Source organism: Empidonax traillii, unplaced genomic scaffold (assembly GCF_003031625.1).
Source record: "Empidonax traillii isolate 1590-97213 ecotype Southwest subspecies unplaced genomic scaffold, ASM303162v1 scaffold34:size3740991, whole genome shotgun sequence".
In the NCBI taxonomy this organism is placed as follows: Eukaryota; Metazoa; Chordata; class Aves; order Passeriformes; family Tyrannidae; genus Empidonax; species Empidonax traillii.
The window spans coordinates 1643052-1663960 of record NW_020955227.1 but is presented as its reverse complement, the minus strand read 5'-3'; the positions used below and the strand labels follow the sequence as shown (position 1 = coordinate 1663960).

Genomic DNA, 20909 nt, shown 5'->3' with positions numbered 1-20909 from the left:
CCGGGCCGGAGCGCAACCGCCCCGGGGGTCCCTCTGTGCTTGGCGGGGACCGGCAGGCCCTGCTGGCGCTTGGTACCTGTGGGGGACCCACAGGGTGTCCCCCAGCCCCGGCGGGCGCGGGGACACGGGACAGGGCAGGGTCAGGCCGGGGGAGCGCCCCTGAGGGGAGGAGGCGGGGCTTGGAGCCACACCCACGCGGGGGGCTGGGCTTGGGGAGCCGAGAAGGGCCTGGGCGTGGGCGGGACTTAGAGGAGAGGGGCGGGGTTTAGAGAGCAGGGAGAGGCTAAAGGGGGAGAAGGCGGAGCTTGATGCTGAGGGGGCGGAGCGGGGCTGAGCGCTCAGGGAGGTTGGGTAGAGGCGGAGCTTGGGGCCACGCCCGCTCTGAGGGGCAGGGTCAGCGCTCAGGAAAGGCGCCCTGAGGCGGGCGGGGCGGGGCTCAGCGAGTTGTGGGCGGGGCTTCGCTCCCTGTGGGGCCCCGGGGCGGGGTCGCGGGCGGGGCCGGTCCCGTTACACCCCCGGGCCCCGTTTCCAGCCGGAGCCTTTTCGCGGCGCGCGGGGAGGGGGCGCCGGGGCCGCCATGTCGCGGCTGCACCAGAGCAGGTTGGTGTCCGTGTCGGTGTTCGTGTCCGTGCCGGGGCTGGGCTCCCTCCCCTCCTTTCCCTGCCGGGGGGGCTCTGGGCAGTCGCGGCTCTGGGGGGTCGGGGTCTCTGGGGGCTCTGGCCGTGCCCATCCCAGCCTGCGGTGACGCGCGCGGCTCCGCTCCCCTCAGGATCGCGGACTTCCAGGAGGTGCTCGGCGAACCCACGGTGGCCCTGGCCAAGCTCCGCGAGCTCTGCTTCAGTGGTGAGTGCCCCCGGGGAGGGCTGGGTGGGGGGCTGGGGCTCGGCGGCGACCCCGGGATAGTGCAGTGTCCCCGTGGGACGCACCTGGATAACCCCGGGGTGGTTCGGTCTCCCCGTGGGACACACCTGGACGACCCCGGCGGCGCCCCTGGGGAAGCCTCGGGGGCAGAAGCGCTGCCAGGACGGGCTAACGTGGCTGTCTCTCTGCCTGGTGTCTGCAGGAATCCCCTTCGATGGTGGGCTGCGCTGCCTCTGCTGGAAGGTGGGTTTTGCCCCGGGTGCTTTTGCTTCTTGGGGTTGGTGAAAGGCACGTGGTGGTTTTTTGGGTGCTTGAAATCGTAAACAAACAATCAGTCGATTGGCTTTAAAAGCCACTCGAAGTCAGCAGGAATTCAGGGAGATCAGCACTTTGCATGCGAGCAGAGCCTCAGTTTTAAGCTGGGAGAGCATTTTGGTTGGGTTGGCTATTGATCAGTCCTGCAAATAGGTCTGTGTTGGGAACCAGTCCCTGAAATACTCCTGGCAAAGTGCTTGGCTTTCTGGAGAAAGCTCCCAGTATTTTCAGAGAGCCAGTTCTCACCCCTCTGTTTGGTTGGCTCATCCTACAGGTGTAACAGCTCATTTAACACTAATTCATGTGCCTCTCCCCTGTGCAGATACTCCTGAACTACCTCCCTTTAGAGAAAGCCTTATGGAGCTCTTTGCTGAAGAAACAGAGGTGAGGACATTGGTACTTTGTCCCTTTATTCCTAATTGATGTCTGCAGAGGAGGAGAATAATCCTTAAATAATTAAGTACCTTCATAAAACGGATTGTTCCTGTGTGGAATGTGCTGTTCTCTCAGCTGCCTGGTGGATTGACCCCTTCAACTGGACTCAGCTGAGGAGAAAGAGCAGGATGGGACAGAGAGATCTGTCTGTGAGCTCACCCTCACCTTATCTCCCTCATTACAAATTCCTCTTCTCTTCCTTAAGGGATCTCTACTCCCAGTTCCTGAAGGAGATGATTATCCAGCCTGGGATTGCCAAAGCCAACCTGGGTGTTTCAAGGGAAGACGTGACCTTAGAAGATCACGTGAGTGTTGTTAAGCTTCCATACTGCAGAAAATTCCTCCCAGCTCTAAACTTTTGTTCTGGAGTCTGGACCCCTGGGCTGCTCCTGGCTCTGTTCCCACTGTTGTTCCCGTTGCCAGCAGGAGGGAAAGTTCCCAGGTGCCAGCACTTGCGTCTTGGGAGCCTTCGGAGTGAACTACTGGCAAAGCACCAACAGCTCTGGAAAGGGCTGTTCCCAGCTGTGCACGTCCCTGCTCCCCCAGTTTCAGGCTCCCTGCCCAGGCTGGGGGTCCCCCAGGGAAAGGGAGAGGCTCCCAAGAGGCACCTGTAGCAAAGAGAGGCTCTCCTGGGAAGTCAGGGCCTCAGAATGGGTTAATCTGAGCAGAGGACAGAAAAGAGGCAGGAAAGTCAAGCTGGACTGTGTGGTGGAAGACAGGAGACTCACTTATTTCTAGTAGTGCTGTTGGCTTTTTTTTTTTTTAATGGACTATTTCCTGCATCCCTTGGCTTTTTGCTTCTCTGCAAGTGCTGTTAGGAGTGTTTGTGTGGGAGGAGGGGATGGAGTAACCGATCAGAAGAGACTGTAAAATGATCCAGCTGCCTCCATGACCACCGTGAACGTTCACTCCTCTCAGTGACCTGCCCTTCTGCTCCCTGGAGCCTTGGTGGTGTAAAACTGGTGTGTCTGCAAAACCACACAGCCAGGTCACAGTGATCTTTGAATCCCTTGGAATGTTGCTTTTGTTGTCTTGGTTAGTTGTTAACTTTGTGTGGATCTTGGTGTGGAGAGAGGTGGGGTGTGTGGAGGGGGGAGTTAAGTTTATCACGTTAGGAAACTGGTCAGATACAGGACAGGTTGTTCATGGAATGTGTGTTTCCTTTTTCCTGGGCACAGGGGTGGTGCTTAAACAGCCTTCTCAGAGCTGAGATAGAAGGGGATACTTGTAGCTCACAACCAGAACACCAACGTGCTGGGTGGGTGGGTAATTCTTATCTCAAGTCCAAAAACTATCTCCACTGTACAGGGTTGGAGCTGCAATCAGGAATCTCATTGACATGAGACAGGATACATGGGAACAAAACCGTTGAGAGAGGTGAAAAAAGCATTGAAAAAAACCCACAATCCTGATGTGCTAGGACTGTGCTGGTGCTTTGTGGCAGGGGGACAGCAAAAAAGGATTTTGATACCTGGGAAACACTCCTGTTCTGTTTCTGTTGTTTCTCCCTTCAGCCCCTCAATCCCAATCCAGACAGTCGATGGAACACCTACTTCAAGGATAACGAGGTGCTTCTGCAGATAGACAAAGATGTCAGGTGTGTGGGGCACAAGTTTCTGAACCCCAGGGGTTCTGGTGACGCACCGAACTTCGAAAACCGAGTTTAATATTAAACCAGGCGTGGGGCACGTCCTTCCTCCCTGTGCCTGATTTCCTTCTGTGTGCATCCCAGGAGGCTGTACCCTGACATGGCGTTTTTCCAGCGCCCCACGGACTATCCCTGCCTCCTGATCCTGGACCCCCAGAATGAGTTCGAGACGCTGCGCCGGCGGGTGGAACAGACCACACTCAAATCGCAGACGGTGGCGCGGAACCGCAGCGGGGTCACCAACGTGAGCCTGGGGCTGGGGCTGTCCTGGGGCAGGAAGGGGAAGGGTGTTCCTTCAGCTGTTCTCTCTTTCTGCTTGTGCAGTGACATTAAGGAAATACCCCAGCAGATACTGAGCATGTTGTAGAACCTGACGGACAGCAGGGAGTTAGAGCTGTGTTTAATTTTAAGGGTTGGTTTTTGGAGTCACAAGTTGACGTGTGCCCTCCTGTGTGGAAACAAAACACTGAAGAGTTAATTTACCATGAATTTATCGTGAGTTTACGTAGTCACTGAGCACTGGAGCTCAGAAAGCTGCAATTAGGAGAAGAGCTGGGTATCTGCTGCAATGTGTGTTGTCCTTTCCCTCTTTCCCGAGTGTCACAGCACATGTGCTGTTGGGGAAGGTGGTTTCTGTCACTACAGATCAATACCTTCCCTCATACTCCTGACAGAGTAGAACTGCTGTGGTTCCTTGCTGTGTGGGATCACGTGGTGCAATGATTCAGGGAAACTGCTGCACAGGCTGATTCATTCCTCAGGGACAGCAGCACCAGGACTCCACTGCCTGTGTGCTTCCCCTTTCTCTTGGTACAAACTGCCCAAATCCTCTGGGGGCCTGTGTGTGTTTAAAGCCAAGCTTGGCACTTGTGCTCAGTGAGCTGTGCCCGTTAGTTATCCTGATCCAGCTGTGCTTTTGGCCTTGTTTTCCAGGTGAGCTCCCCTCTTAAATCCACCCCCAGTTCTCTGAGCGAGTACGAGGTGCTGCCCAACGGCTGCGAAGCTCACTGGGAGGTGGTGGAGAGGATCCTGTTCATCTATGCCAAGCTAAATCCTGGCATAGCCTACGTCCAGGGCATGAATGAGATCGTGGGGCCCCTCTACTACACCTTTGCTACAGACCCCAACAGCGAGTGGAAAGGTGAGGGACCCTTTCCACTGGGGGGTTCTCTGCATGGCATGAGGAGTTTTGGGGATCAGAGCAAATTGGTAGGAGCTGAAGGGGCTGGGAGTGGTGAGGACATGGGAACTGAGGATTTCTGAGGGGTTTTTGTTTGTTGTCCTTGGATCTAAGTTGCACTGAATCCCTTTGGAAGCTCTTGTTTGCTCATCCTTATATATACATGGTAAGAAAAGAATGGGATGGGAGCACTTTGCCTGTCGCTTCTCCTTTGTGGAAGCTCTGAGGGTGTGTGCTGGGGGCTGATGTTCTTGGGCACAGATAACTGGTTTGTGACCTGATGTCATGGAGACCTTGTGTTGCACACAGGGCCTGCATCTGCAGTGGCCCTGTAGACATTTCTAGCTAAAAAACAAAGAAGGGAAAAAGTGGTTGTTGAGCCTTGTGCCAGACAGAGCAAGCCAAGATCTGGTGGGATCCACTCCTGGAATCCAGTACAGCAGTGACACTATGGAGCAGAACCAGTTCTAAAGCTGTGTTCCTGTGGCAGTGGTGCTTCCTCTCTTCCCTCATGACTTGACTTTCTCTCCCCAGAACATGCTGAAGCAGACACCTTTTTCTGCTTTACCAATCTGATGGCTGAAATTCGGGACAACTTCATCAAGAGCCTGGATGATTCTCAGTGTGGTATCACCTACAAGATGGAGAAGGTGTACTCCACCCTGAAGGAGAAAGATGTGGAGCTGTATCTGAAGCTGGTGAGGAGCCAGGTGTTTCTCTGGGTCTGGGGTGGGATGGGGGGAGTGGAGCTTAGCAGTGAATGTCAGTTTTGTTAAACTGTGCTTGAAGAGAGCAGAGAGGGGATATGAAGGCTTTGCCTGTGGGGCACAGACACTCTTATCTGTGAGCTGAAACAGCCTCTCCTTGGAGTGAGCCCAGGCTGAGCTGACACAGCAAAGCTTCCTCCTCTGCCTGGCTCTGGAAGCAAACAAGGGTTGTTGCACAGCTTCCAGCTGGGAGTCCTAAGGGACTTGGCCATGATCCTTGGTCACCTGTGTGGAGCTGGAGTGGTTATCAGGCAAAACACGGGGTTGCTGCAGAGTTGTTCAGAATTTGAGGCTGCAGAACAAAAAACACCTCCCCTTCCATGCACACACTTGTATTGCCACTGGCTGCCCTGACAGCACTGACTTAAACTGCATGGAGATCATTCTAAAGGAAAAGTGAAATCCAGTGAGCTGGACAATCCCACCCAGCCAGTTCTACCATTTTCCTTCATGCCAAAGGTCTGTGAGTGCCTTGGGTTTGCAGGAGTTTTGTCCAACATGGAGAAGGCAGCTTTTGTTACAACCATCTTCAGTCTTACAGCCCACTTGGTGTGGAAGTCCAAGGAGGATTTGGAAGGGAAAGCTGTCCTTGTCGCTTCAACCTTCACCAAATCACACTGAGATCTTTCTCTGTCTGTAAAAATCAGGATATATTTCTTTTATAGTCCAAAAGATGAGTTGTCAGCACAGTGACACAACCCACAGTGTTTGCTGGTGGGTGATGCAGTGGGGAGAAAATAAACTGCTTAGTGTTTGGCTGACAGGAAATGGTCTTGGCCATGCAGCAGCTGGTCCTTGAGGATGTCAGCAGGATCCTGAACTTGTTTGACCTTGATCTAAACTTATGGTCCCTTGGATTTAACATCAGAAAACAGGAAAGCTTCAGGCTGGAAGTGCTTACAGCACGTTTTACTCGCCGTCAGTGCGAACTCCGCTCCATCTTTGTTTCTCTTTTTGAATAGTAAACCTTTTGATAAATACAGGGCTTCTGGGAAGGAGAGGAAATCCTGACAAACAGTGCCTCTGCTAGCAGGGGAGGGCTGCAGCTTTGCAGATAAAATGCTCTTCAAATGGGAACTTTACAATTCCTTGGCAGGTTTAACGGAACTAACACGAACAGTGCCGTTAGGGAGAAAAGCTTCCTTTGCTCCATGGACTGAGGAGGATCTTCTGGCTCTGCTGTTGATGTGGAGCGTGGCTGCACTGAAAATCCCTCAGTCTGGAGAGCCTCCAAAGGAGGCAGAGGGTTTGCTGATGCTGTAGGAGGAGGAGCTGGGAGCTTAGAGCAGGGATGAGATGGGGGCTGGAGACATGGGGTGCATCTCTTGCCTGGAGGGAGCTGGCCAGGGGCAGGTATTCACTCTTTGCCTGGTGCCTGTCTGACAGCAAGAGCAGAACATCAAACCCCAGTTCTTTGCCTTCCGCTGGCTGACGCTGCTCTTGTCCCAAGAGTTCCTGCTGCCAGACGTGATCCGCATCTGGGACTCCCTCTTCGCCGACGACAAGCGCTTCGACTTCCTGCTGCTCGTCTGCTGTGCCATGCTGACGTAAGTGCACAGGGAGTCCTCCTGTCCTCCTCTTTCCCTCCTTTCCCTAAATCCACCGAGTCCTCTGTAGGTGTGGATTAAAGCATCTGGTGAGTAGTTACAGTCACTGTTCACACGGGTAGTGAAAGTGTTTTCAAAACAGCACAGCGTACTCTGTCTGCTTTTAAAGTTCCTCTGGAAGGAGTCAAAAGCAGCTGGAATAATTTCCATCTTTCAGACTCATCCGGGACCAGTTGCTGGAAGGAGACTTCACTCTGAACATGAGGCTGCTGCAGGTAAGGATTAAATGTAGTGGGCATAGGGAGCAGTTTGAAAGGTCTTAAAATAGTGCTATGAGAGAGGAGGATGGTACATGAGAGGGTAGGAGGGATGCCTGGCTCAAGAGAAGCACCACACTTCTGATGTCTGCATGCAGGAAGATCTGCAGGGATCTTACAGCACGCTCAGTAATGAAAGGGGGAATCTTTTGCTTGTGTACCCACTCTAGCCTCCAGAGAAATTATCACAGACTGGAGGTTTCTAATGTTTGTTTGGTCTGCAAAAAAAATTGAATAATTTTGAGCAAAAAAACCCCCCTATGTAACACTTAAATTTTTTGGCCAGAGGGTTTTGTTTCGTCCTGAGATCTGTGAGTGCTTGAGGCTGGAAATGCCTGCACTGCACAGTTGGGTGTCTCAGGCTCTGCCAGTTCCTGCTTTGGGCTGTGCAAGATACTGGCTTTGATAAGGCTCTCTAGCTTACTGTGCCCTTGGAGGACAAAGTAAAAGGGCAACAAACCTCCTTGAAGGGTGTTGAGGTTTGATGGGTTACAAACCAGGGAACTGTAGCTGTTGGGGGAGTAACTGAACCTGACAGTATTGTTATTGTAGGCCAAGAATGTTGCTGTCGAGGTTTGCTTTGCTGGAGTGGAACAGTCTGGATCAGGAGTGCTGGGTGGGCACTGAAATCCCTTTGTTTCTTTGCCACAGGATTATCCTATCTCCGATGTTCATCTGATTTTGAAGAAGGCAAAGGAACTTCAGGATTCCAAATAGTCCATGGGCCCAACACAAGGTGTGAGAGGAGCTGTGGCAGTGGATCCCAGGAGATGCCCCCGTGGAGTGTGGTGCACTAAAGCTCCTTGTGGTCCCTGCAGGACTTCAGGTTTTCTTTGGGCTGCTGGCCACCTTGAAGACTTCCCTCTACTCTATTTATTAGGTCAAGGACTGATTACTTCCCCATCTACTTGGGTCCTGCACTCCAGATTTTTCCAAGTCTCAAATGCCTCTTTGCTGCCAAAAGCAGTTCTTTGTATCTTTTTTTTTAATGACTTTAAGTTTGGAGAGAAAGAAACCTTCTGTCTGCACATACATCCCTGAAGGAGTGGACTCCTGTATCGTGGAAGTAACACTCAGAGTAACTTCTGATGGGGAAAGGACAGACTGAGTCCAGGGAATTTTGGTGGGTGAACATAGAAGGATCTTCCTCCTGTGAACAGAATGTATTCCACTGAAGTCACACATCCTGCCATTCAAGTAATTTCTGGATTGTCCTCCCTCGTGTCTGCACTTGGCCATCCCTGGGGTGTGTGAAGAGGAAGATGGAATCAGTTCCTGGTGATTGGACCCCTTTGCCTGGGAAAAGGACTTGGGAAGCTGAGATGGGAGGACACAGCTGGTGGCTTTGTGCACTCCAACTGCCTGAACCCAGAACTGCCTTATCCACGAGGTCCCCCTGAAATCAGGACTGGTGGTTTGAATCCCTGAGTGGAGTTCCGAGTCAAGCCTTACCACGCACAGCCTTAGAGCAGCATTGTGGCTGCAGGGGGGCCTCAGGCTGCTTTCCTGGCTCTGAACTGGAGCATATCCAGCCACAATCAGGATCCTGAAACACAAGAAACACACACCTGATCATGTGCAATGAGGACAGAAAGACAGATGTGTCGTTGCAGGCCCAGCACTGGGGTTTGCTGCCTCAGTGGCTCACATGATACTACCCTGCATTGAGCTCTGGTCACACTAACCTTGGTATTGTCTAAAGTACTTCTTGCCAGGAAGAGATGTGGTACAGTTCTGACCTTCAATAGGAGTCCTTTCCTGGCACAATCCAGCAGCTACACAAGAACCTGTCATTAGTGACTGCTGGGGCTGATCCACTGCTGTGTGCTGGTCCTGTTGGAGCAGCCCTGAGCTGGGCACTCGTTCCTCCTGAGACAAACCTGCTGCATTCAGATACAGTCGAGCAGGCTCGGGGGAGCATGGACTGAGACAAACTCCAGAGGGAACTGCTGACCTGCCCCAGTGTCGAGCTGAGCAGAAACCCTGAGCCTCAGAGGGAGACGGTGCCAGCACCCAGGTGCTTGGGTGGTGCAGGAGCTCTTTGTTGAACACTAATCCAGCGTGCTTTTCCCTTTCTTCCTGTGCTGGGCTGGCTCTCCTCTGCGTGGCTCTTTGACACTGCAGTCTGTGGTATTTATGGGTATTAATTTGTTAAAGGTCAGTCTTTGTAAGACCCACTTAAGCTGCTGCTGGCCTGGAGTCGCCCTGGCAGGAGGGATGTGGGCAGCCTTCAGCTATTCTTACTGGTGTCATTCCCTTCACTGAGGGCCAGTTCTTCACAGGCCGCTGTAAATCTCACAAAGGTGTGTGGGGAGACTGCAGGACAGGTTGGTGCATGTTCCTGTGTTCTTGTTGGCAATCCCAAGCAATCTCTGCCTCTTCAGAGGATGCTCGAGTCCCACAGGTGCAGCCAGGTGTTGCTGCTGTGTTGCAAGAGCAGCTGAAGGTTTGAAGCAATCTGTAATTAATACCAGTGGCAACACTATCCCTCTCTGCTGCAATCTTTTTTAGAGGGTATAGTTTTCCTCCAAGAAAAATGGGACAGGTAGACCAGGAGAGCTCTGTAATGTCTGCTCTAGTCACTGGATGGATGTTGTTCTTTCTGAGCTGTTCCAGGTGCTCCCATGGGCTCAGCTCCCAATGTACCTGCACTAGGGATGTTGTTGGCCAGACCTTGTGTGGCCAAACAGCCAACTGGGAGGTTCTCTCCGAGCATAGAACCAGAGGGTTCACACTCTGTGGCAGAATTGGACCTTCTCCAAACACTTCTGCCTCAGAACTGCTCTAAATGCTGCTGCAGCCCTCCCACTCCATGTACAAGCTCTGCTCTCACTCCCTGAATGTCTGGCCTGGGCTGTCCACTTTGAGTCCCCCTGGCAGGTGCAGGGGTTCCCTTATGATGGATTTTCTCACTGGTGTGATGGGACCATCCATGAGGTTTCCTGCTCTGAACAGCTGGAGAAGCAGCAGGCAGATCAGGATGAAAGCATTACTTGGAGGTGACCTTTGCACACTTTCAGAGTAGCTTTGTGCCCTGGGGATGAGCTGCCCGGGCAGGAGCTGGGCTGGAGCGTTGCACACACTGGGGGAAGGCACAGGGGACGTGCAGGTGGCTGTTGGGTGCAGGTGTCTCGCTGTCTTCTCCCTTCCTTGGTGTCCAAGGGCTCGTGTTATGGCACCTTCCCTTGAGGGGCGACAGTAAATGCCTCAGAAAGGAGTCTGCAGTGGTTTAAAGGGATGTGATGAGAGCTTTGGCTGCTGGAAGGGTTCTCTGGGATAAATTTTGTAGCCTTATCCAGACTATGGCTGCTAAATTGATTGAGTTCTTTGGGGAGAGCTTGGAACATCTTTGATAAACCCAGACAGGATTGGTTCCCACGTAAAAAGCTGCTTTATATTCCTCCTTTTTTTCCTCTTGTGTGGTAGCACTCCTGTCCTGCTACTGAAAGTTGACTTTTCAGTGACTGGGGACATTCATTTCTTTACTCCAACACTTTCTCCTTTCTTTAAGAGCAAGACTGAGGGGAGGAAAAAAAGTCTAATTACCAGCTTTTGAATCTCCTCACTAATCCCTTGGCTTCATTCCTCAGAGGCTTTTGGTGATTTATTTTTTATTGTTGAGATGAGATGATACTTAAATAGTGGTTCCTTTCTTGTGTGATCAAGTAACAACTACTGCAGCCTTGAGATGTTTCCACCTCTGCTTTCTTTCAATCCTGACCTGCTGAGGCAGGAGTTCTTTGGGGTAGCAAATGTGGACAGGACACTGTGCTGGATGTGGAGAGAGATGAGCCTTCCCTGGGGGAGGGACAGGTGTGCTCTACCTGCACCTCTCTGGAATTCAGCAAACTCTGGGGCTTCCTCAATCAGGTAGAAGCAAGAGGGTACTGGAGATCAAGTTGTTGTTGGTGGTCACTCAAAAGACTGATTTGTATGACCTAGACTAGAATTATTCACACTTTGGCAGTGAGTAGAATGAAGGCCAGAAGTTCCTTTAGGGGGCTGGGGTGTTTGGGGAAGCAGAGAATGTTTTCCCTTAAGGAATGTCAGTCTTTGTTTTAGCTGTTTAGGGCGCTCCTCTAAAACGCCCTTTTCCCAAGGAAGGGAACAGATAACACTTTTTTTTTCACCTTGCTTGGAAAGAATTGCCAGCACAGTGTGTAGTGAACATTTCATCACTCTAAAACTCCTTCTTTATGCTTCTTTTTAAACACTATAACTCTTCCTTAACCAAACGAGGTGACTTCGTGCAAACCTGTCCCGGTGCTGTGACCGGAGTTCGGGCTGCGGTGTCCATACTATGAGAACGGCTGAGCCGGGCCGTCCGAGCCTTGGGGCCGCAGCCATCTCCTCCTTCCCGAGGTGGTTTTGCTTTCCCTTCCCAAGGAACCGCGGGAGCGGTGCCTTTCCCCCAGGAACACCCGCGGGCGCTCTGGGCCGCGGTGTGAGCGCGGGTCTCGCCCCTCGCTGACCGCTGTTCTGTGTCCCGCTCCCCCCCCCCGCGCCGTCATTCCCGGTAAAGCCATTCCCGGTAAATCCTTTCCCGCTCCCGTCCCGGGATCGCGGTGTCCCCGCGCCGTGCGCGCGCTGCCTTAAAGCGGCGATGGCGCCGCCGCATCGCGGCCTCCCCCGGCGCAGCCCGGGCCGCTTTAAGGGCCGGGGGGGCGGTCCCCACCGGCACGGCCATGCTGCGGGCGCGCTGGGCGCTGCCGTTCGCGGTGGGCGCGGGGCTGGGGGCGGCCCTGGCCCCCCGGGACCGCCGGGATGCCCGCGATCCGCCGGGCGAGGCGGCCGAGGGGCTGCTGGCCCGGCTGCCCGTGCTGCCCGCCGTGGCAGCGGCCGCGGCCGGCCCGCCGGCCCCGCCGGGCTCGGTGCGCCCCGAGCTCAGCAAGTACGGGCTGCCCGGGCTGGCGCAGCTGCGGAGCCGCGAGTCCTACGTGCTGTGCTATGACCCGCGGAGCCGCAGCGCGCTCTGGGTCATCGAGCAGCTCAACCGCGACACGCTGAGCGGCGCCTCGGACCGCTCCGCCTGCGACTTCCAGGAGGACGACTCGGTGCACGAGTATCACCGCGCCACCAACGCCGACTACCGCGGCAGCGGCTTCGACCGCGGGCACCTGGCGGCGGCCGCCAACCACAAGTGGAGCCAGAAGGCCATGCGGGACACGTTCTACCTGAGCAACATCGCCCCGCAGGTACGGTCCGGAGCTGCCCCGCCCGAGGGCAGACGCGAGAAACCACCTGGGAGCGGCTTTGTGTTTGTCCCGCTGTGTTTGACCCCTCCGGGCAGAGAGGGGGCAAAGTCACCCGGAGGCGTTTCCTGCTGAGTTTACCAACTGCGAACGCACCTGGCACGTGCCTCTCAAGCCGTGAGAGATCCCGTTCAGAGCACTTAAACAGATGGACAGACACTTGCAAAAGTTGGGGGCTGAGCGATGGGTCCTGTCCTGGGTATGCAAACCAGGACCTCGCCGTGCGCAGCTTTCCCAAAGCAAAGGTGGTGGTCGAGATTCAGGATTTTATGATCTCTTCTGGAAAGTGCCTGGGGCACTGAGAGATGTGTTAACAGAAAAGGCAGGTGTGTTTCTCTGAACAGTGAGGAAATACCCCAGCAATTCACCACTGGTTGTGTTTCTAGAATCCTCACTTAAACCAGAATGCCTGGAATAACCTTGAGAAGTACTGCAGGAGCTTGGCAAAGCACAACAGGAATGTCTACGTCTGCACAGGACCCCTCTTCCTGCCCAGGTAAACACGAGGGCTGAGCTGGGATGGCACCTGAAGGGTGCATCGTGCTGGGAAAGGAAAACAGGATGAGGTGCTCCTGCCTGCTCAGTAGGTGAGGCCAGCTGTGCACAGAGGTTCTGTGGAAAGGTACTTTCTTAGGATCAGGATATAGTTTGTGCATTTTCTATCCAATTGATTATTTCATGAGTAAGGGTGGGTTTCTTAAGCTATAATATAACTAAGTTGCTTTTGTTTGCAGGCCTTAACAATTCAGTAATTACTAGATGATTAGATTAACAGATTGGACTGCAGACCCCATCCCTGCAGAATAAAGCTTCCAGGTTTTATTTCATGGACTAGCACTCTGCTTAAGGGCACGACTTTATTTGCAAAGATCTCCACTTAGTGCCAAAGAGCAGCTGTCTCATGTTGAGATCTCTTCAGCAGCAGGAAAAAGCTTGGAAAGGCTGTTCCAGAGAGCCAGCAGGGCTTGGGAGGAGCAGACCCAATGCCCAGCTCAGCCTGTGTCACGAAGCCTCTGCTGCTGTAGGGTGGGGGCTCACTTGGGGTGTTGGAGAGCTGAGGGGGTGGAGGTGGCACCAGACTGGGAGATAACCTGGGATGTTGCTGTTGGTGCAGGATGGAGGGCGATGGGAAGATGTATGTCAAGTACCAGGTGATTGGGAAGAACAACGTGGCCGTCCCCACCCACTTCTTCAAGGTGCTTATCTTGGAAAAGGAGAGTGGAGAGATCGAGCTGCGCTCGTATGTGATGCCCAACAGCCCCGTGGATGAGAAGATCCCCCTGGAACGGTTCCTGGTCCCCATCGAGAGCATCGAGAGAGCCTCGGGGCTGCTCTTTGTCCCAAACATCCTGAGGAGAACGAGTAACTTGAAAGCCATCACAGCTGGGAGCAAGAGTTGAACCCTGACTAAGCAAACCCAGGTATCCCCCCCCCGAGGAAGGGACTGACAGCAGCGACCCACAGAATCAGAGTTCCTTGTGCAATTTTAAATGTGGGAAGAATCAAATTAATGCTTCCCTCTACCCCTTGCCCTCTTTTGTGTAACAGCGAAACACAAAAAAGACACACAGCAGGTCTCCAGGGAAGTCCTGCAAAGACTCCTGGGCACCTGACACTGAAGCAGCTCTGTAGACTAGAATTTGTCCTAACCCACTGCTCCCCTGGAGTTCTGTGAGGCTCATTAAGGCACAGAAGGAAGTTACTAATTTTTGCTGTTTATCAGGGAAGGAGGGGAAGCAAGATGGGTGCAGTGGGAGGAGAGGAGGAGTTCCTGCCTTCCTGTGGCCGAAGGATTGTGTGATTGTTCTCTTTCAGGAGATGGTTTTAGCAGTAAAGCTTTGACCACCCACAGTATTGGTTGTTTCTTATCTGCTCTCACCAAAGCTCTGAATATCTCAGCAGGAGGAGGGGAGGACAGAGCCAACTTTTCCAGCTGCTTTCCTGTCTGAGCTCACTGTAGGCAGAGCTTAAGGCATCACAGATGGAGCCAAACTGTAACAAGCTGATGTGTTTTAGTGCCGAGGCCCAGCTGAAGCTCCAGCCCTTCCCGCTGTTGGGAAGGATGAAGCCGTGGAGTTGAAGGGGGGGCTCGGGAAGTCAGGCTGAGGCAAGAACAGCTTCTTGGCACAAGGATTATGCTCTGACTTCCTTTCAGTCTGAAAGCCACGTGGCTCCAGAGTCACTGAGCGTGCAGGACCTGTGCACTGTGAGTGCCCCTCCTCTGCATGAAGTCACACCTGGATCTGAGGCAGCTGAGGTTCCATACTGCTTTATTCCCACCTCAGATGTCAGAGTTGCTGTGACCCAGCCTGCTGCCAGGGCCATGCAGGCAGGAGGGCACAGACTTGCTCCCAGCAGCAGCTGAATTCCTGGCTGGGCAGCGCTGCCAGCTTTGGTCACGCTGAGCCTCAGCCCCGCCAGGCGCTCGGAGTGACCTGCCCAGCACCCCCTGTTCGAAGAGCCACCTCCTGAGTCCTCAGTGCCTGCCAAGGTCAGTGGTTTCCCTTCCCCTCAGCTGGCCCTGGTGTCTTCACAGCTTCTTGGATGTGGGGTCTGAGCGCGGACAGGGAGATCAGCAGCGCTTCCTGGAACAGAGCAGGGTCAGAGCTGCTGTGAGAGCACCAGGCAAAGCAGCTGCTCCCCGAGGGTCACTGTGGGGAGCCACTCGTGTCACTGCCACAGGCAGAAACCCAGCCCTGCCCTGGGCACACCCTGCACCGTCAGCCCCCACCTCTGTGCGGATGGTCCTGCTGCCCTGGCCAGGGCAGGTGTTCAGGTAGAAGTCAAACAAGGCGCTTGGGTCAGTGACCTCCAGGTTTGGATCCACATCAACCCCGGCTTCCAAGCCTTCAAGGCCTCCGAACACGATAAGGGCGTGCCTGGGGAGAGCACAGGGACAGGGTGAGGGGGCAGAATCTGCAAGAAGCAGGTTCCTTTCTTCTATTCAGGTGTCTGGGTCTGCTTTCCTGTGTGCTGCTGAGGCAGGGAGCTGTGTCCCCTGCTGGTGGTGCCCAGTGCAGCTGCCTCCCCACCAAAAGCCCCACAGCACTTGGCCAATGTGACAGTCCCTGCTACCAACTGCAGGGAAACAGGAAAGGAATTAGCCTTGACCTGGGATGCTTCCCCAGCTCCCAGAATAATGAGCCTTGGTGTAAAAGGGAGCAGCAGAGCACAGGAGGAAGCCTGTGGGGAAGTCCTGCACTTGGATCTAGGAGCATTCCAGCCTGGGACGACACCAAGGTTGCAGTGCAGCTCTGCTGCCTGCACCAGCCTCGCTGGGGGCTCTGAGAGGGGCCAAGCAGGTGGGACACGAACCTGAAGGAGGGGAGGGTGACCTGGTCCACGGAGCTGCCCCGCTCTGAGGTCCCAATGGAGAGATCGTAGCCTTCCTTGAACGGGCACTCGGAAAACACAGCACCTGGGAGCACAGTCTGGGGTTATTGCTGCAGTGCCCTCCCCTGTGTGCCTTCTAGGCAAGGTGAATTAGTGCCACTGGTGCCACTGATTCCTCTTTCCCACATAATTCCCTTGCTCTAGGAACCTCCCACACCCTTCTCAGCAGCAGCATCTCCTCCTCAAACCTCATAACAGAGGTCCAGTCAACCAGAACTCAGAAAGAGGATTTTTCAGGGCCCTTGAGCTCAAATGTCACTGCTAGCTCTGGTGGGAAGGAGTGGGATGTCGTTATCATGGAAACAGAGGAGAGCACCAGCTCATCTCCTGCTGCCGTGCAGCCATTTGGAGCAATGGTGAGTGGAGATACAGGGCAGACTCCTGATGGGTGACTGGCCCCTAAATTTGGATGCCAGAAGGCTGCTAACTGCCTGTATAAGCTGCCTTTAGGACAAGAGAGATTTCTATGAGAGTGATATTAATATGTTTAGCCAGTAGGCCTGAAATTGGTGGGCGAGCCCAGGCAGAGCAGTGAGGGAGAGCAGGGATCCCTGTCCGTACTCACTGAGGCAGGAGGCCAGGCGGACGCTGTACCCCCAGTACAGGCCCGACACCGTGCGCGGGTGCTGCGAGGACACCACGGTGCCTTTGTGCACTTTGGCTTCTGCAAGGGAAGCAAAGAGATGATCAACCCCTGCCATCTGCTGAGAACTGACCAGCAGTTTCTCCTGGGGTAGGGCACTGAGTTGGTGTACAGCTTGACCCTCCCTTTTTCCAGAATGTGAAAAGGGATTCTGGGAATTCTGTGAGCTCTGGAAAGCGTGCAGGTGTGTTTGGGGTGCTCACTGATGGTCAAAGAGCTGGTGGTTCTTCCCAGTTACCAAGGGAGGTGTGGTGAGGGTGTTACTAAACTGTGTGTGAAGGGAAGGTGTGGAACTGTCAGATACCTTCAAACCTGTGATATGGAAGGAGCAGCTCCTGCAGGTCTGATGTTTACAGATCCACTGGAGCCGTGGATTACCTGGATTCTGGGGCTCCTCCAGGCGCACGGTGACTCTCAGACCAGGGTTCAGCTGCTTGTCAATCTGCACCTCCTGCAGTGACAGTCACCATCATTGTCAGGCATTCTGGAAGTACTGGGGAAGGTGGGGAAGGAAGGGAACCCTCTGAGGAAATGGGGATCTGTTCCAGCCTGGAGCTGGAACGAGGAGCTCTGCCTGTGGCTCGGGGGCTTAGGCATCAGTCTGAGACTTATTGAAAGGTTCAGCTGCAGCAGCAAAGCTAAAATGTGCTGGAATGGGCAGGGCCTTCCAGGGGCTTGGGAAGCCACAAACATTGGAGAGCCATAAGGGAAAGGAGAGCAACGGCCTTAACCCCCCTGCCACTCCCCTGTGGCCTTCAGAAACCCAGCAGTGCCCACCCTGCCTGCTTCAGATCTGCCAGAGAGACAAGGGGGGTTGTTTTTGGGATCTGTGGGTAACAGACATACCTTCCTCATCCCACAGTTAACAAAAGAACCTCTGCCTGGCTTCAAGGGCCGGTCCAGCACGACGCCCTCCCGGTATTCCGAGTCCTCATCCACCCGCATGTGGTGGGGGCTGTCCAGGGGGTTGAGGAGCCCTGGAACAGCACAGAGAGAAGAGCTGCTGACAGGAGGACAGTCTAAGTGCTCTCCTGCCCCCTCCCTCTCTGTCCCAGAGCACCTCACTGGCTCGGTGATGTGGGGAACAGTTCCTGAGATCTGTGTGCCCCACACGGAATGAGCTCAGGAGGGACAGGGACAGCTGGGTCGTTACCTGCAAACTGCAGATCCTCATGTTTCGGAAAAAAGGTTTTCCTCAAGTACCTGTTACCAAAGAAGGCTGAACTGTGAAAAGATGTTTTTATGGAATCCAAGCCTCAATTCTAACCCTGTCCCGAGTGAGGGGAGCTGAGCACAGAGAAAAGCAGGCTTAGCTTCTTCAAATCCCTGATCTACCTCTAAGGTGTTGTGCAGGTTGTGTCCTGCATTCACTGCTCCTCTTTCAGTAAACTCTTGAACCAGACCAGTGAAACAATTAGATCCTGTGTTCCTGCATAATTATGAGATGCAATCAGAATTTGCCTGCTGCTCCCACAGCCTCTGGTGTGAGGTACCCAGGGCAGTTGGATCTCATGGACAGTCTGACCATGCTGGACTTACTGAGGGCACTCCAAGTACTGCAGGACCCGAGCCAGCTGCACACAAGCCTTGCCTTTCTTCCCAATTCCTTTAAAGTCTCCCTCCACGCTCCTGAAAGGAAAAGAAAGCAGCTTGAGGACTCAGTCTGAGGTTGGTCAGGTCTCCAGAAGACCAAGCTTTGCTTCTTAATCTGAAAATAGCGGCACAGCCCTTCTCTCCACCCCCTGTGAAAGGGCTGCTCGTCTTTGGAACTCTCTCCATAAGCCAGGTATCTTTCTCCGTTTTGTTTTGTGATCTTTGTGTATTGGCACAACCTGGCACTTGGATCCCACTGACTGGATGTTTCAGAATTGTAGGGCTTGGCCAGTCAGCACAAGGGCAGGTCCAAGTGAAAAGCTGAAGGACAGGAATTATTCTTCTAAAGGGATATAGGAATGTCCTGTCCCTCACAGCAAGGTTTAAGAGCACAGGAGAGCTCGACCTCCTCCTGCTTTGTCATCCTCGTGCTGGGATAAAACAATCCTGGTTGCCAGGGCTGTTCAGTCAAAATCTTTTCCCAGTGGTAGAGGGGTCCCTGTAATCCTGGCATTTGAGGGAGGTCCAAACACCTGCATGAGGTACACACGGTTCCTTCCTGGCCTCAGCTTTGGAAAAGGCTGAAGGAATTGAAAGCTGAGAGGAAACACTTTATGCAGAACAAAATGGTCCCTCCATAGAAGCACAGGATGGTTTGGGTTGGAAGGGACCTTAAAGCTCGTTCCACCCCCTGTCAGGGGCAGGGACACCTCCCACTATCCCAGGTTGCTCCAACCTGGCCTTGGACACTTCCAGGGATGGGGCAGCCACAGCTTCTCTGGGCAACCTGTGCCAGGGCCCTCCCACCCTCCCAGCAAAGAATTTCTTCCTAAAGTCCCATCTAAACGTGCTCTCTCTCAGTGTCCCACTTACTTCACGTCCTCTCCCTGCTCATCGAACACCACGATCTCGTCCACGCCGAAGATGGTGCAGGCACGGCCGATCTGCCCCGCCAGGTACGTGCGCAGCTCCGGGGACTGCGCGTTGTTCAGGATGGAGCCCGGCAGGGCCACGCTCAGCGTGTGGTGACGGCCTGGGGGGACAGAGAGAGCCATGAGAGAGAACCCCGGCTGGGGGAGCAGAGCCACGGCCTGACAGCTGATGCATCGCATCGCAGCTACTGTGGGAGGGGGAAACGCCCTCTGTTCCTCACATTTAATCCCAGATTGTCTCTTAGGAAGGGCCTCTCGTGCGGTGCTTGCTGTTGGTGCCTGTTTGGGCACGTGGACTGATCCACAGTGGATCTATGAAGTGTCACCTTCCCTATCACTGACTGGCTTTTAACAGCCCAGTTCTCCCAGCTTTTGCCACCCAGGTCTCCCCACCGGCTCGCAGCGGCATCACCTCTGTCTTCCTTCTGCTCCTCCTTCTTCTTGGCCTCCTGTTCTGCCAGCTCCCGCACCCGCTGCTTCTCCAGCTTCTTCAGCAGCTTCATCTCCTTCCACTTCTTCTTCTCCGCTTTCCCTGGGGCGGGGAACAGCGCCTGGCGTTAAACACCGGCTTCACCCTCCCGCAGCCCCCACGTGTGCCCAGCCTTGCTTACTCTCCTCCTTCCAGCGCCGCCAGTCCACCTTCCTGTCCTCGACCTGCGGGGAACGGAGCACGTTACCCCTCAGGGCCCTGTCTGGGACACCCCCCATCCTCGGGGTCCCCCCTGTCCCCCGGACACCCCCGTCCCCGGGGTCCCCCCGCCCCACCTGCGCTCCCCGGGGCCGCTTCCCCACGGCGCCCTCGGTGTCCGCCATCTTTTCCGCGCTCCCGGCCACGCCCCCCGCGCTGTGATTGGCTGGGGGCGCCGGCACCGCCCACGGGAGGCGGAGTCCCGGTGTCACGTGGGTCGTGCTTGAGCGCCCCGCGCGGGTGCGAAGCTAAGCCGGGACCGCCGCGTTCTGCGGGCGGATGGGTGACCTGATGGCCACCCGCGCGCGTGGGAACTTCTGTGGTTGGTGAGAGTTTCACTTTCGCGCTCGTTCAGTGGTGGGAGTGACGTTTTACATCCGAGTTCACGATTAGAAACGTTCTGAGTGGTTGGGATTGCAGCTGTTCCTTGAGGTTTCTTCTCCTTTTATTCTTTTGGAACACACGCCATCTGTGGATCTCTTTAAGTTGTGATTTTCTGGAGAGCTGTGCTTCATTCCCAAAATAATAATGAAGATTAAAAGCTGGCTATAGCCATTGGCAGGGTCTAGGGGAGTGTAGGTAAAATTTAGGCAGCCACAGCTGTACCTCTTTCACAAGCACTGCTTGTGTGTTGGCCAATGTGTAGGTCCCCCTGCCCCTTGCAGGTTGTGCCATGGCCTAGAGCAAGAGCTCCCACATGTGGGGGTGTTGCAATTAATCTTTCTAATCTCACGGTTCTTTCTCTGTTTCAGCAGTTGCAGCTCTCCCCATGTTTGGTAGGTAAATGGGTGCTAAAGGGCTTTCAGCAGCACCCACCCAGGCTGTGCGAGCAGGTGAGCCTGGCATGTGCCACCAGAGCGAGCAGGTTTGTTTGCCTCCCTTCCTCTGCTCCAGGCAGCATTGGCTCCCAGGGGATCAATCCCACCAGCTGCATCCCAGTATGGAAAACCTGTGGAGCTGCTCCCTGCCAGCCTGGGTGGGATGAGCAGCCCCCACCACAGGACACAGCACAGGTGTTGGTCTCTCCAGGAGAGCTGTGTCAGCCCTACAGTCAGTACAGAGACACTGACTCTTCCATGATTGCAGTAGTTCCACTTTAATAATTTAACTGCTACAAACACTCATGGCACAGTCTGGTGCACGTAACTCCTGCGTGGTTGATGATGATGATGATGATGATGATGTTTTACATTCTTATCCAGGCTGAAATCAAGACTGATGCAAGAATTCCCACTCAGAGGCTGCTCATGTTGCCCCACCAGCCCAGTGGGTGGGAGGCTGTGGGGGCACCAGCAGCAGGAGCAGCCTGAGGCCACAGTGCCCATCCATGTGCTCTGA

The 20909-nt window shown here is 54.4% G+C and overlaps 3 protein-coding genes across 3 annotated transcripts; 2 read left to right on the top strand and 1 right to left on the bottom strand.

The window, feature by feature from the left end:
• The first annotated feature begins 515 nt into the window (after positions 1-515).
• TBC1D13 (TBC1 domain family member 13) lies at positions 516-9555 on the top strand. Its single transcript, XM_027877757.1, has 12 exons — positions 516-600; positions 770-843; positions 1064-1104; positions 1499-1560; positions 1817-1916; positions 3126-3208; positions 3344-3503; positions 4193-4400; positions 4974-5137; positions 6593-6753; positions 6971-7028; positions 7722-9555. The coding sequence occupies exons 1-12, from the start codon at positions 578-580 to the stop codon at positions 7785-7787; spliced, it is 1200 nt and encodes a 399-aa protein (XP_027733558.1). The 5' UTR covers positions 516-577; the 3' UTR covers positions 7788-9555.
• A 2176-nt stretch (positions 9556-11731) lies between these two features.
• On the top strand, positions 11732-14171 carry ENDOG (endonuclease G). The gene is made up of 3 exons (XM_027877759.1): positions 11732-12265; positions 12709-12818; positions 13437-14171. The coding sequence occupies exons 1-3, from the start codon at positions 11756-11758 to the stop codon at positions 13720-13722; spliced, it is 906 nt and encodes a 301-aa protein (XP_027733560.1). The 5' UTR covers positions 11732-11755; the 3' UTR covers positions 13723-14171.
• A 463-nt stretch (positions 14172-14634) lies between these two features.
• Positions 14635-19712, bottom strand: SPOUT1 (SPOUT domain containing methyltransferase 1). The gene is made up of 12 exons (XM_027877758.1): positions 19649-19712; positions 19495-19537; positions 19296-19415; positions 18825-18984; positions 17898-17987; positions 17512-17561; positions 17205-17335; positions 16737-16809; positions 16281-16379; positions 15638-15740; positions 15054-15201; positions 14635-14907 (listed from the first exon to the last, which is right to left on the bottom strand). Exons 1-12 carry the CDS (start codon positions 19694-19696, stop codon positions 14815-14817), a joined length of 1158 nt encoding a protein of 385 aa, XP_027733559.1. The 5' UTR covers positions 19697-19712; the 3' UTR covers positions 14635-14814.
• Between the last annotated feature and the right edge of the window lie 1197 nt (positions 19713-20909).

Bases quoted from the DNA above. Each gene is read 5' to 3' on its own strand.
- SPOUT1 (XM_027877758.1), bottom strand. From the start codon at position 19,696: ATGGCGGACACCGAGGGCGCCGTGGGGAAGCGGCCCCGGGGAGCGCAG. The intron at 19,416-19,494 runs GTAAGCAAGGCT...TCCCCGCCCCAG, and splicing joins GCGGCGCTGGAAGGAGGAGA to GGAAAGCGGAGAAGAAGAAG. The intron at 16,810-17,204 runs GTATGTCTGTTA...CTGTCACTGCAG, and splicing joins TTAACTGTGGGATGAGGAAG to GAGGTGCAGATTGACAAGCA.
- ENDOG (XM_027877759.1), top strand. From the start codon at position 11,756: ATGCTGCGGGCGCGCTGGGCGCTGCCGTTCGCGGTGGGCGCGGGGCTG. The intron at 12,266-12,708 runs GTACGGTCCGGA...TTGTGTTTCTAG, and splicing joins TGAGCAACATCGCCCCGCAG to AATCCTCACTTAAACCAGAA. The intron at 12,819-13,436 runs GTAAACACGAGG...CTGTTGGTGCAG, and splicing joins GGACCCCTCTTCCTGCCCAG to GATGGAGGGCGATGGGAAGA.
- TBC1D13 (XM_027877757.1), top strand. From the start codon at position 578: ATGTCGCGGCTGCACCAGAGCAG. The intron at 1,105-1,498 runs GTGGGTTTTGCC...TCCCCTGTGCAG, and splicing joins TGCGCTGCCTCTGCTGGAAG to ATACTCCTGAACTACCTCCC. The intron at 5,138-6,592 runs GTGAGGAGCCAG...CCTGTCTGACAG, and splicing joins TGGAGCTGTATCTGAAGCTG to CAAGAGCAGAACATCAAACC.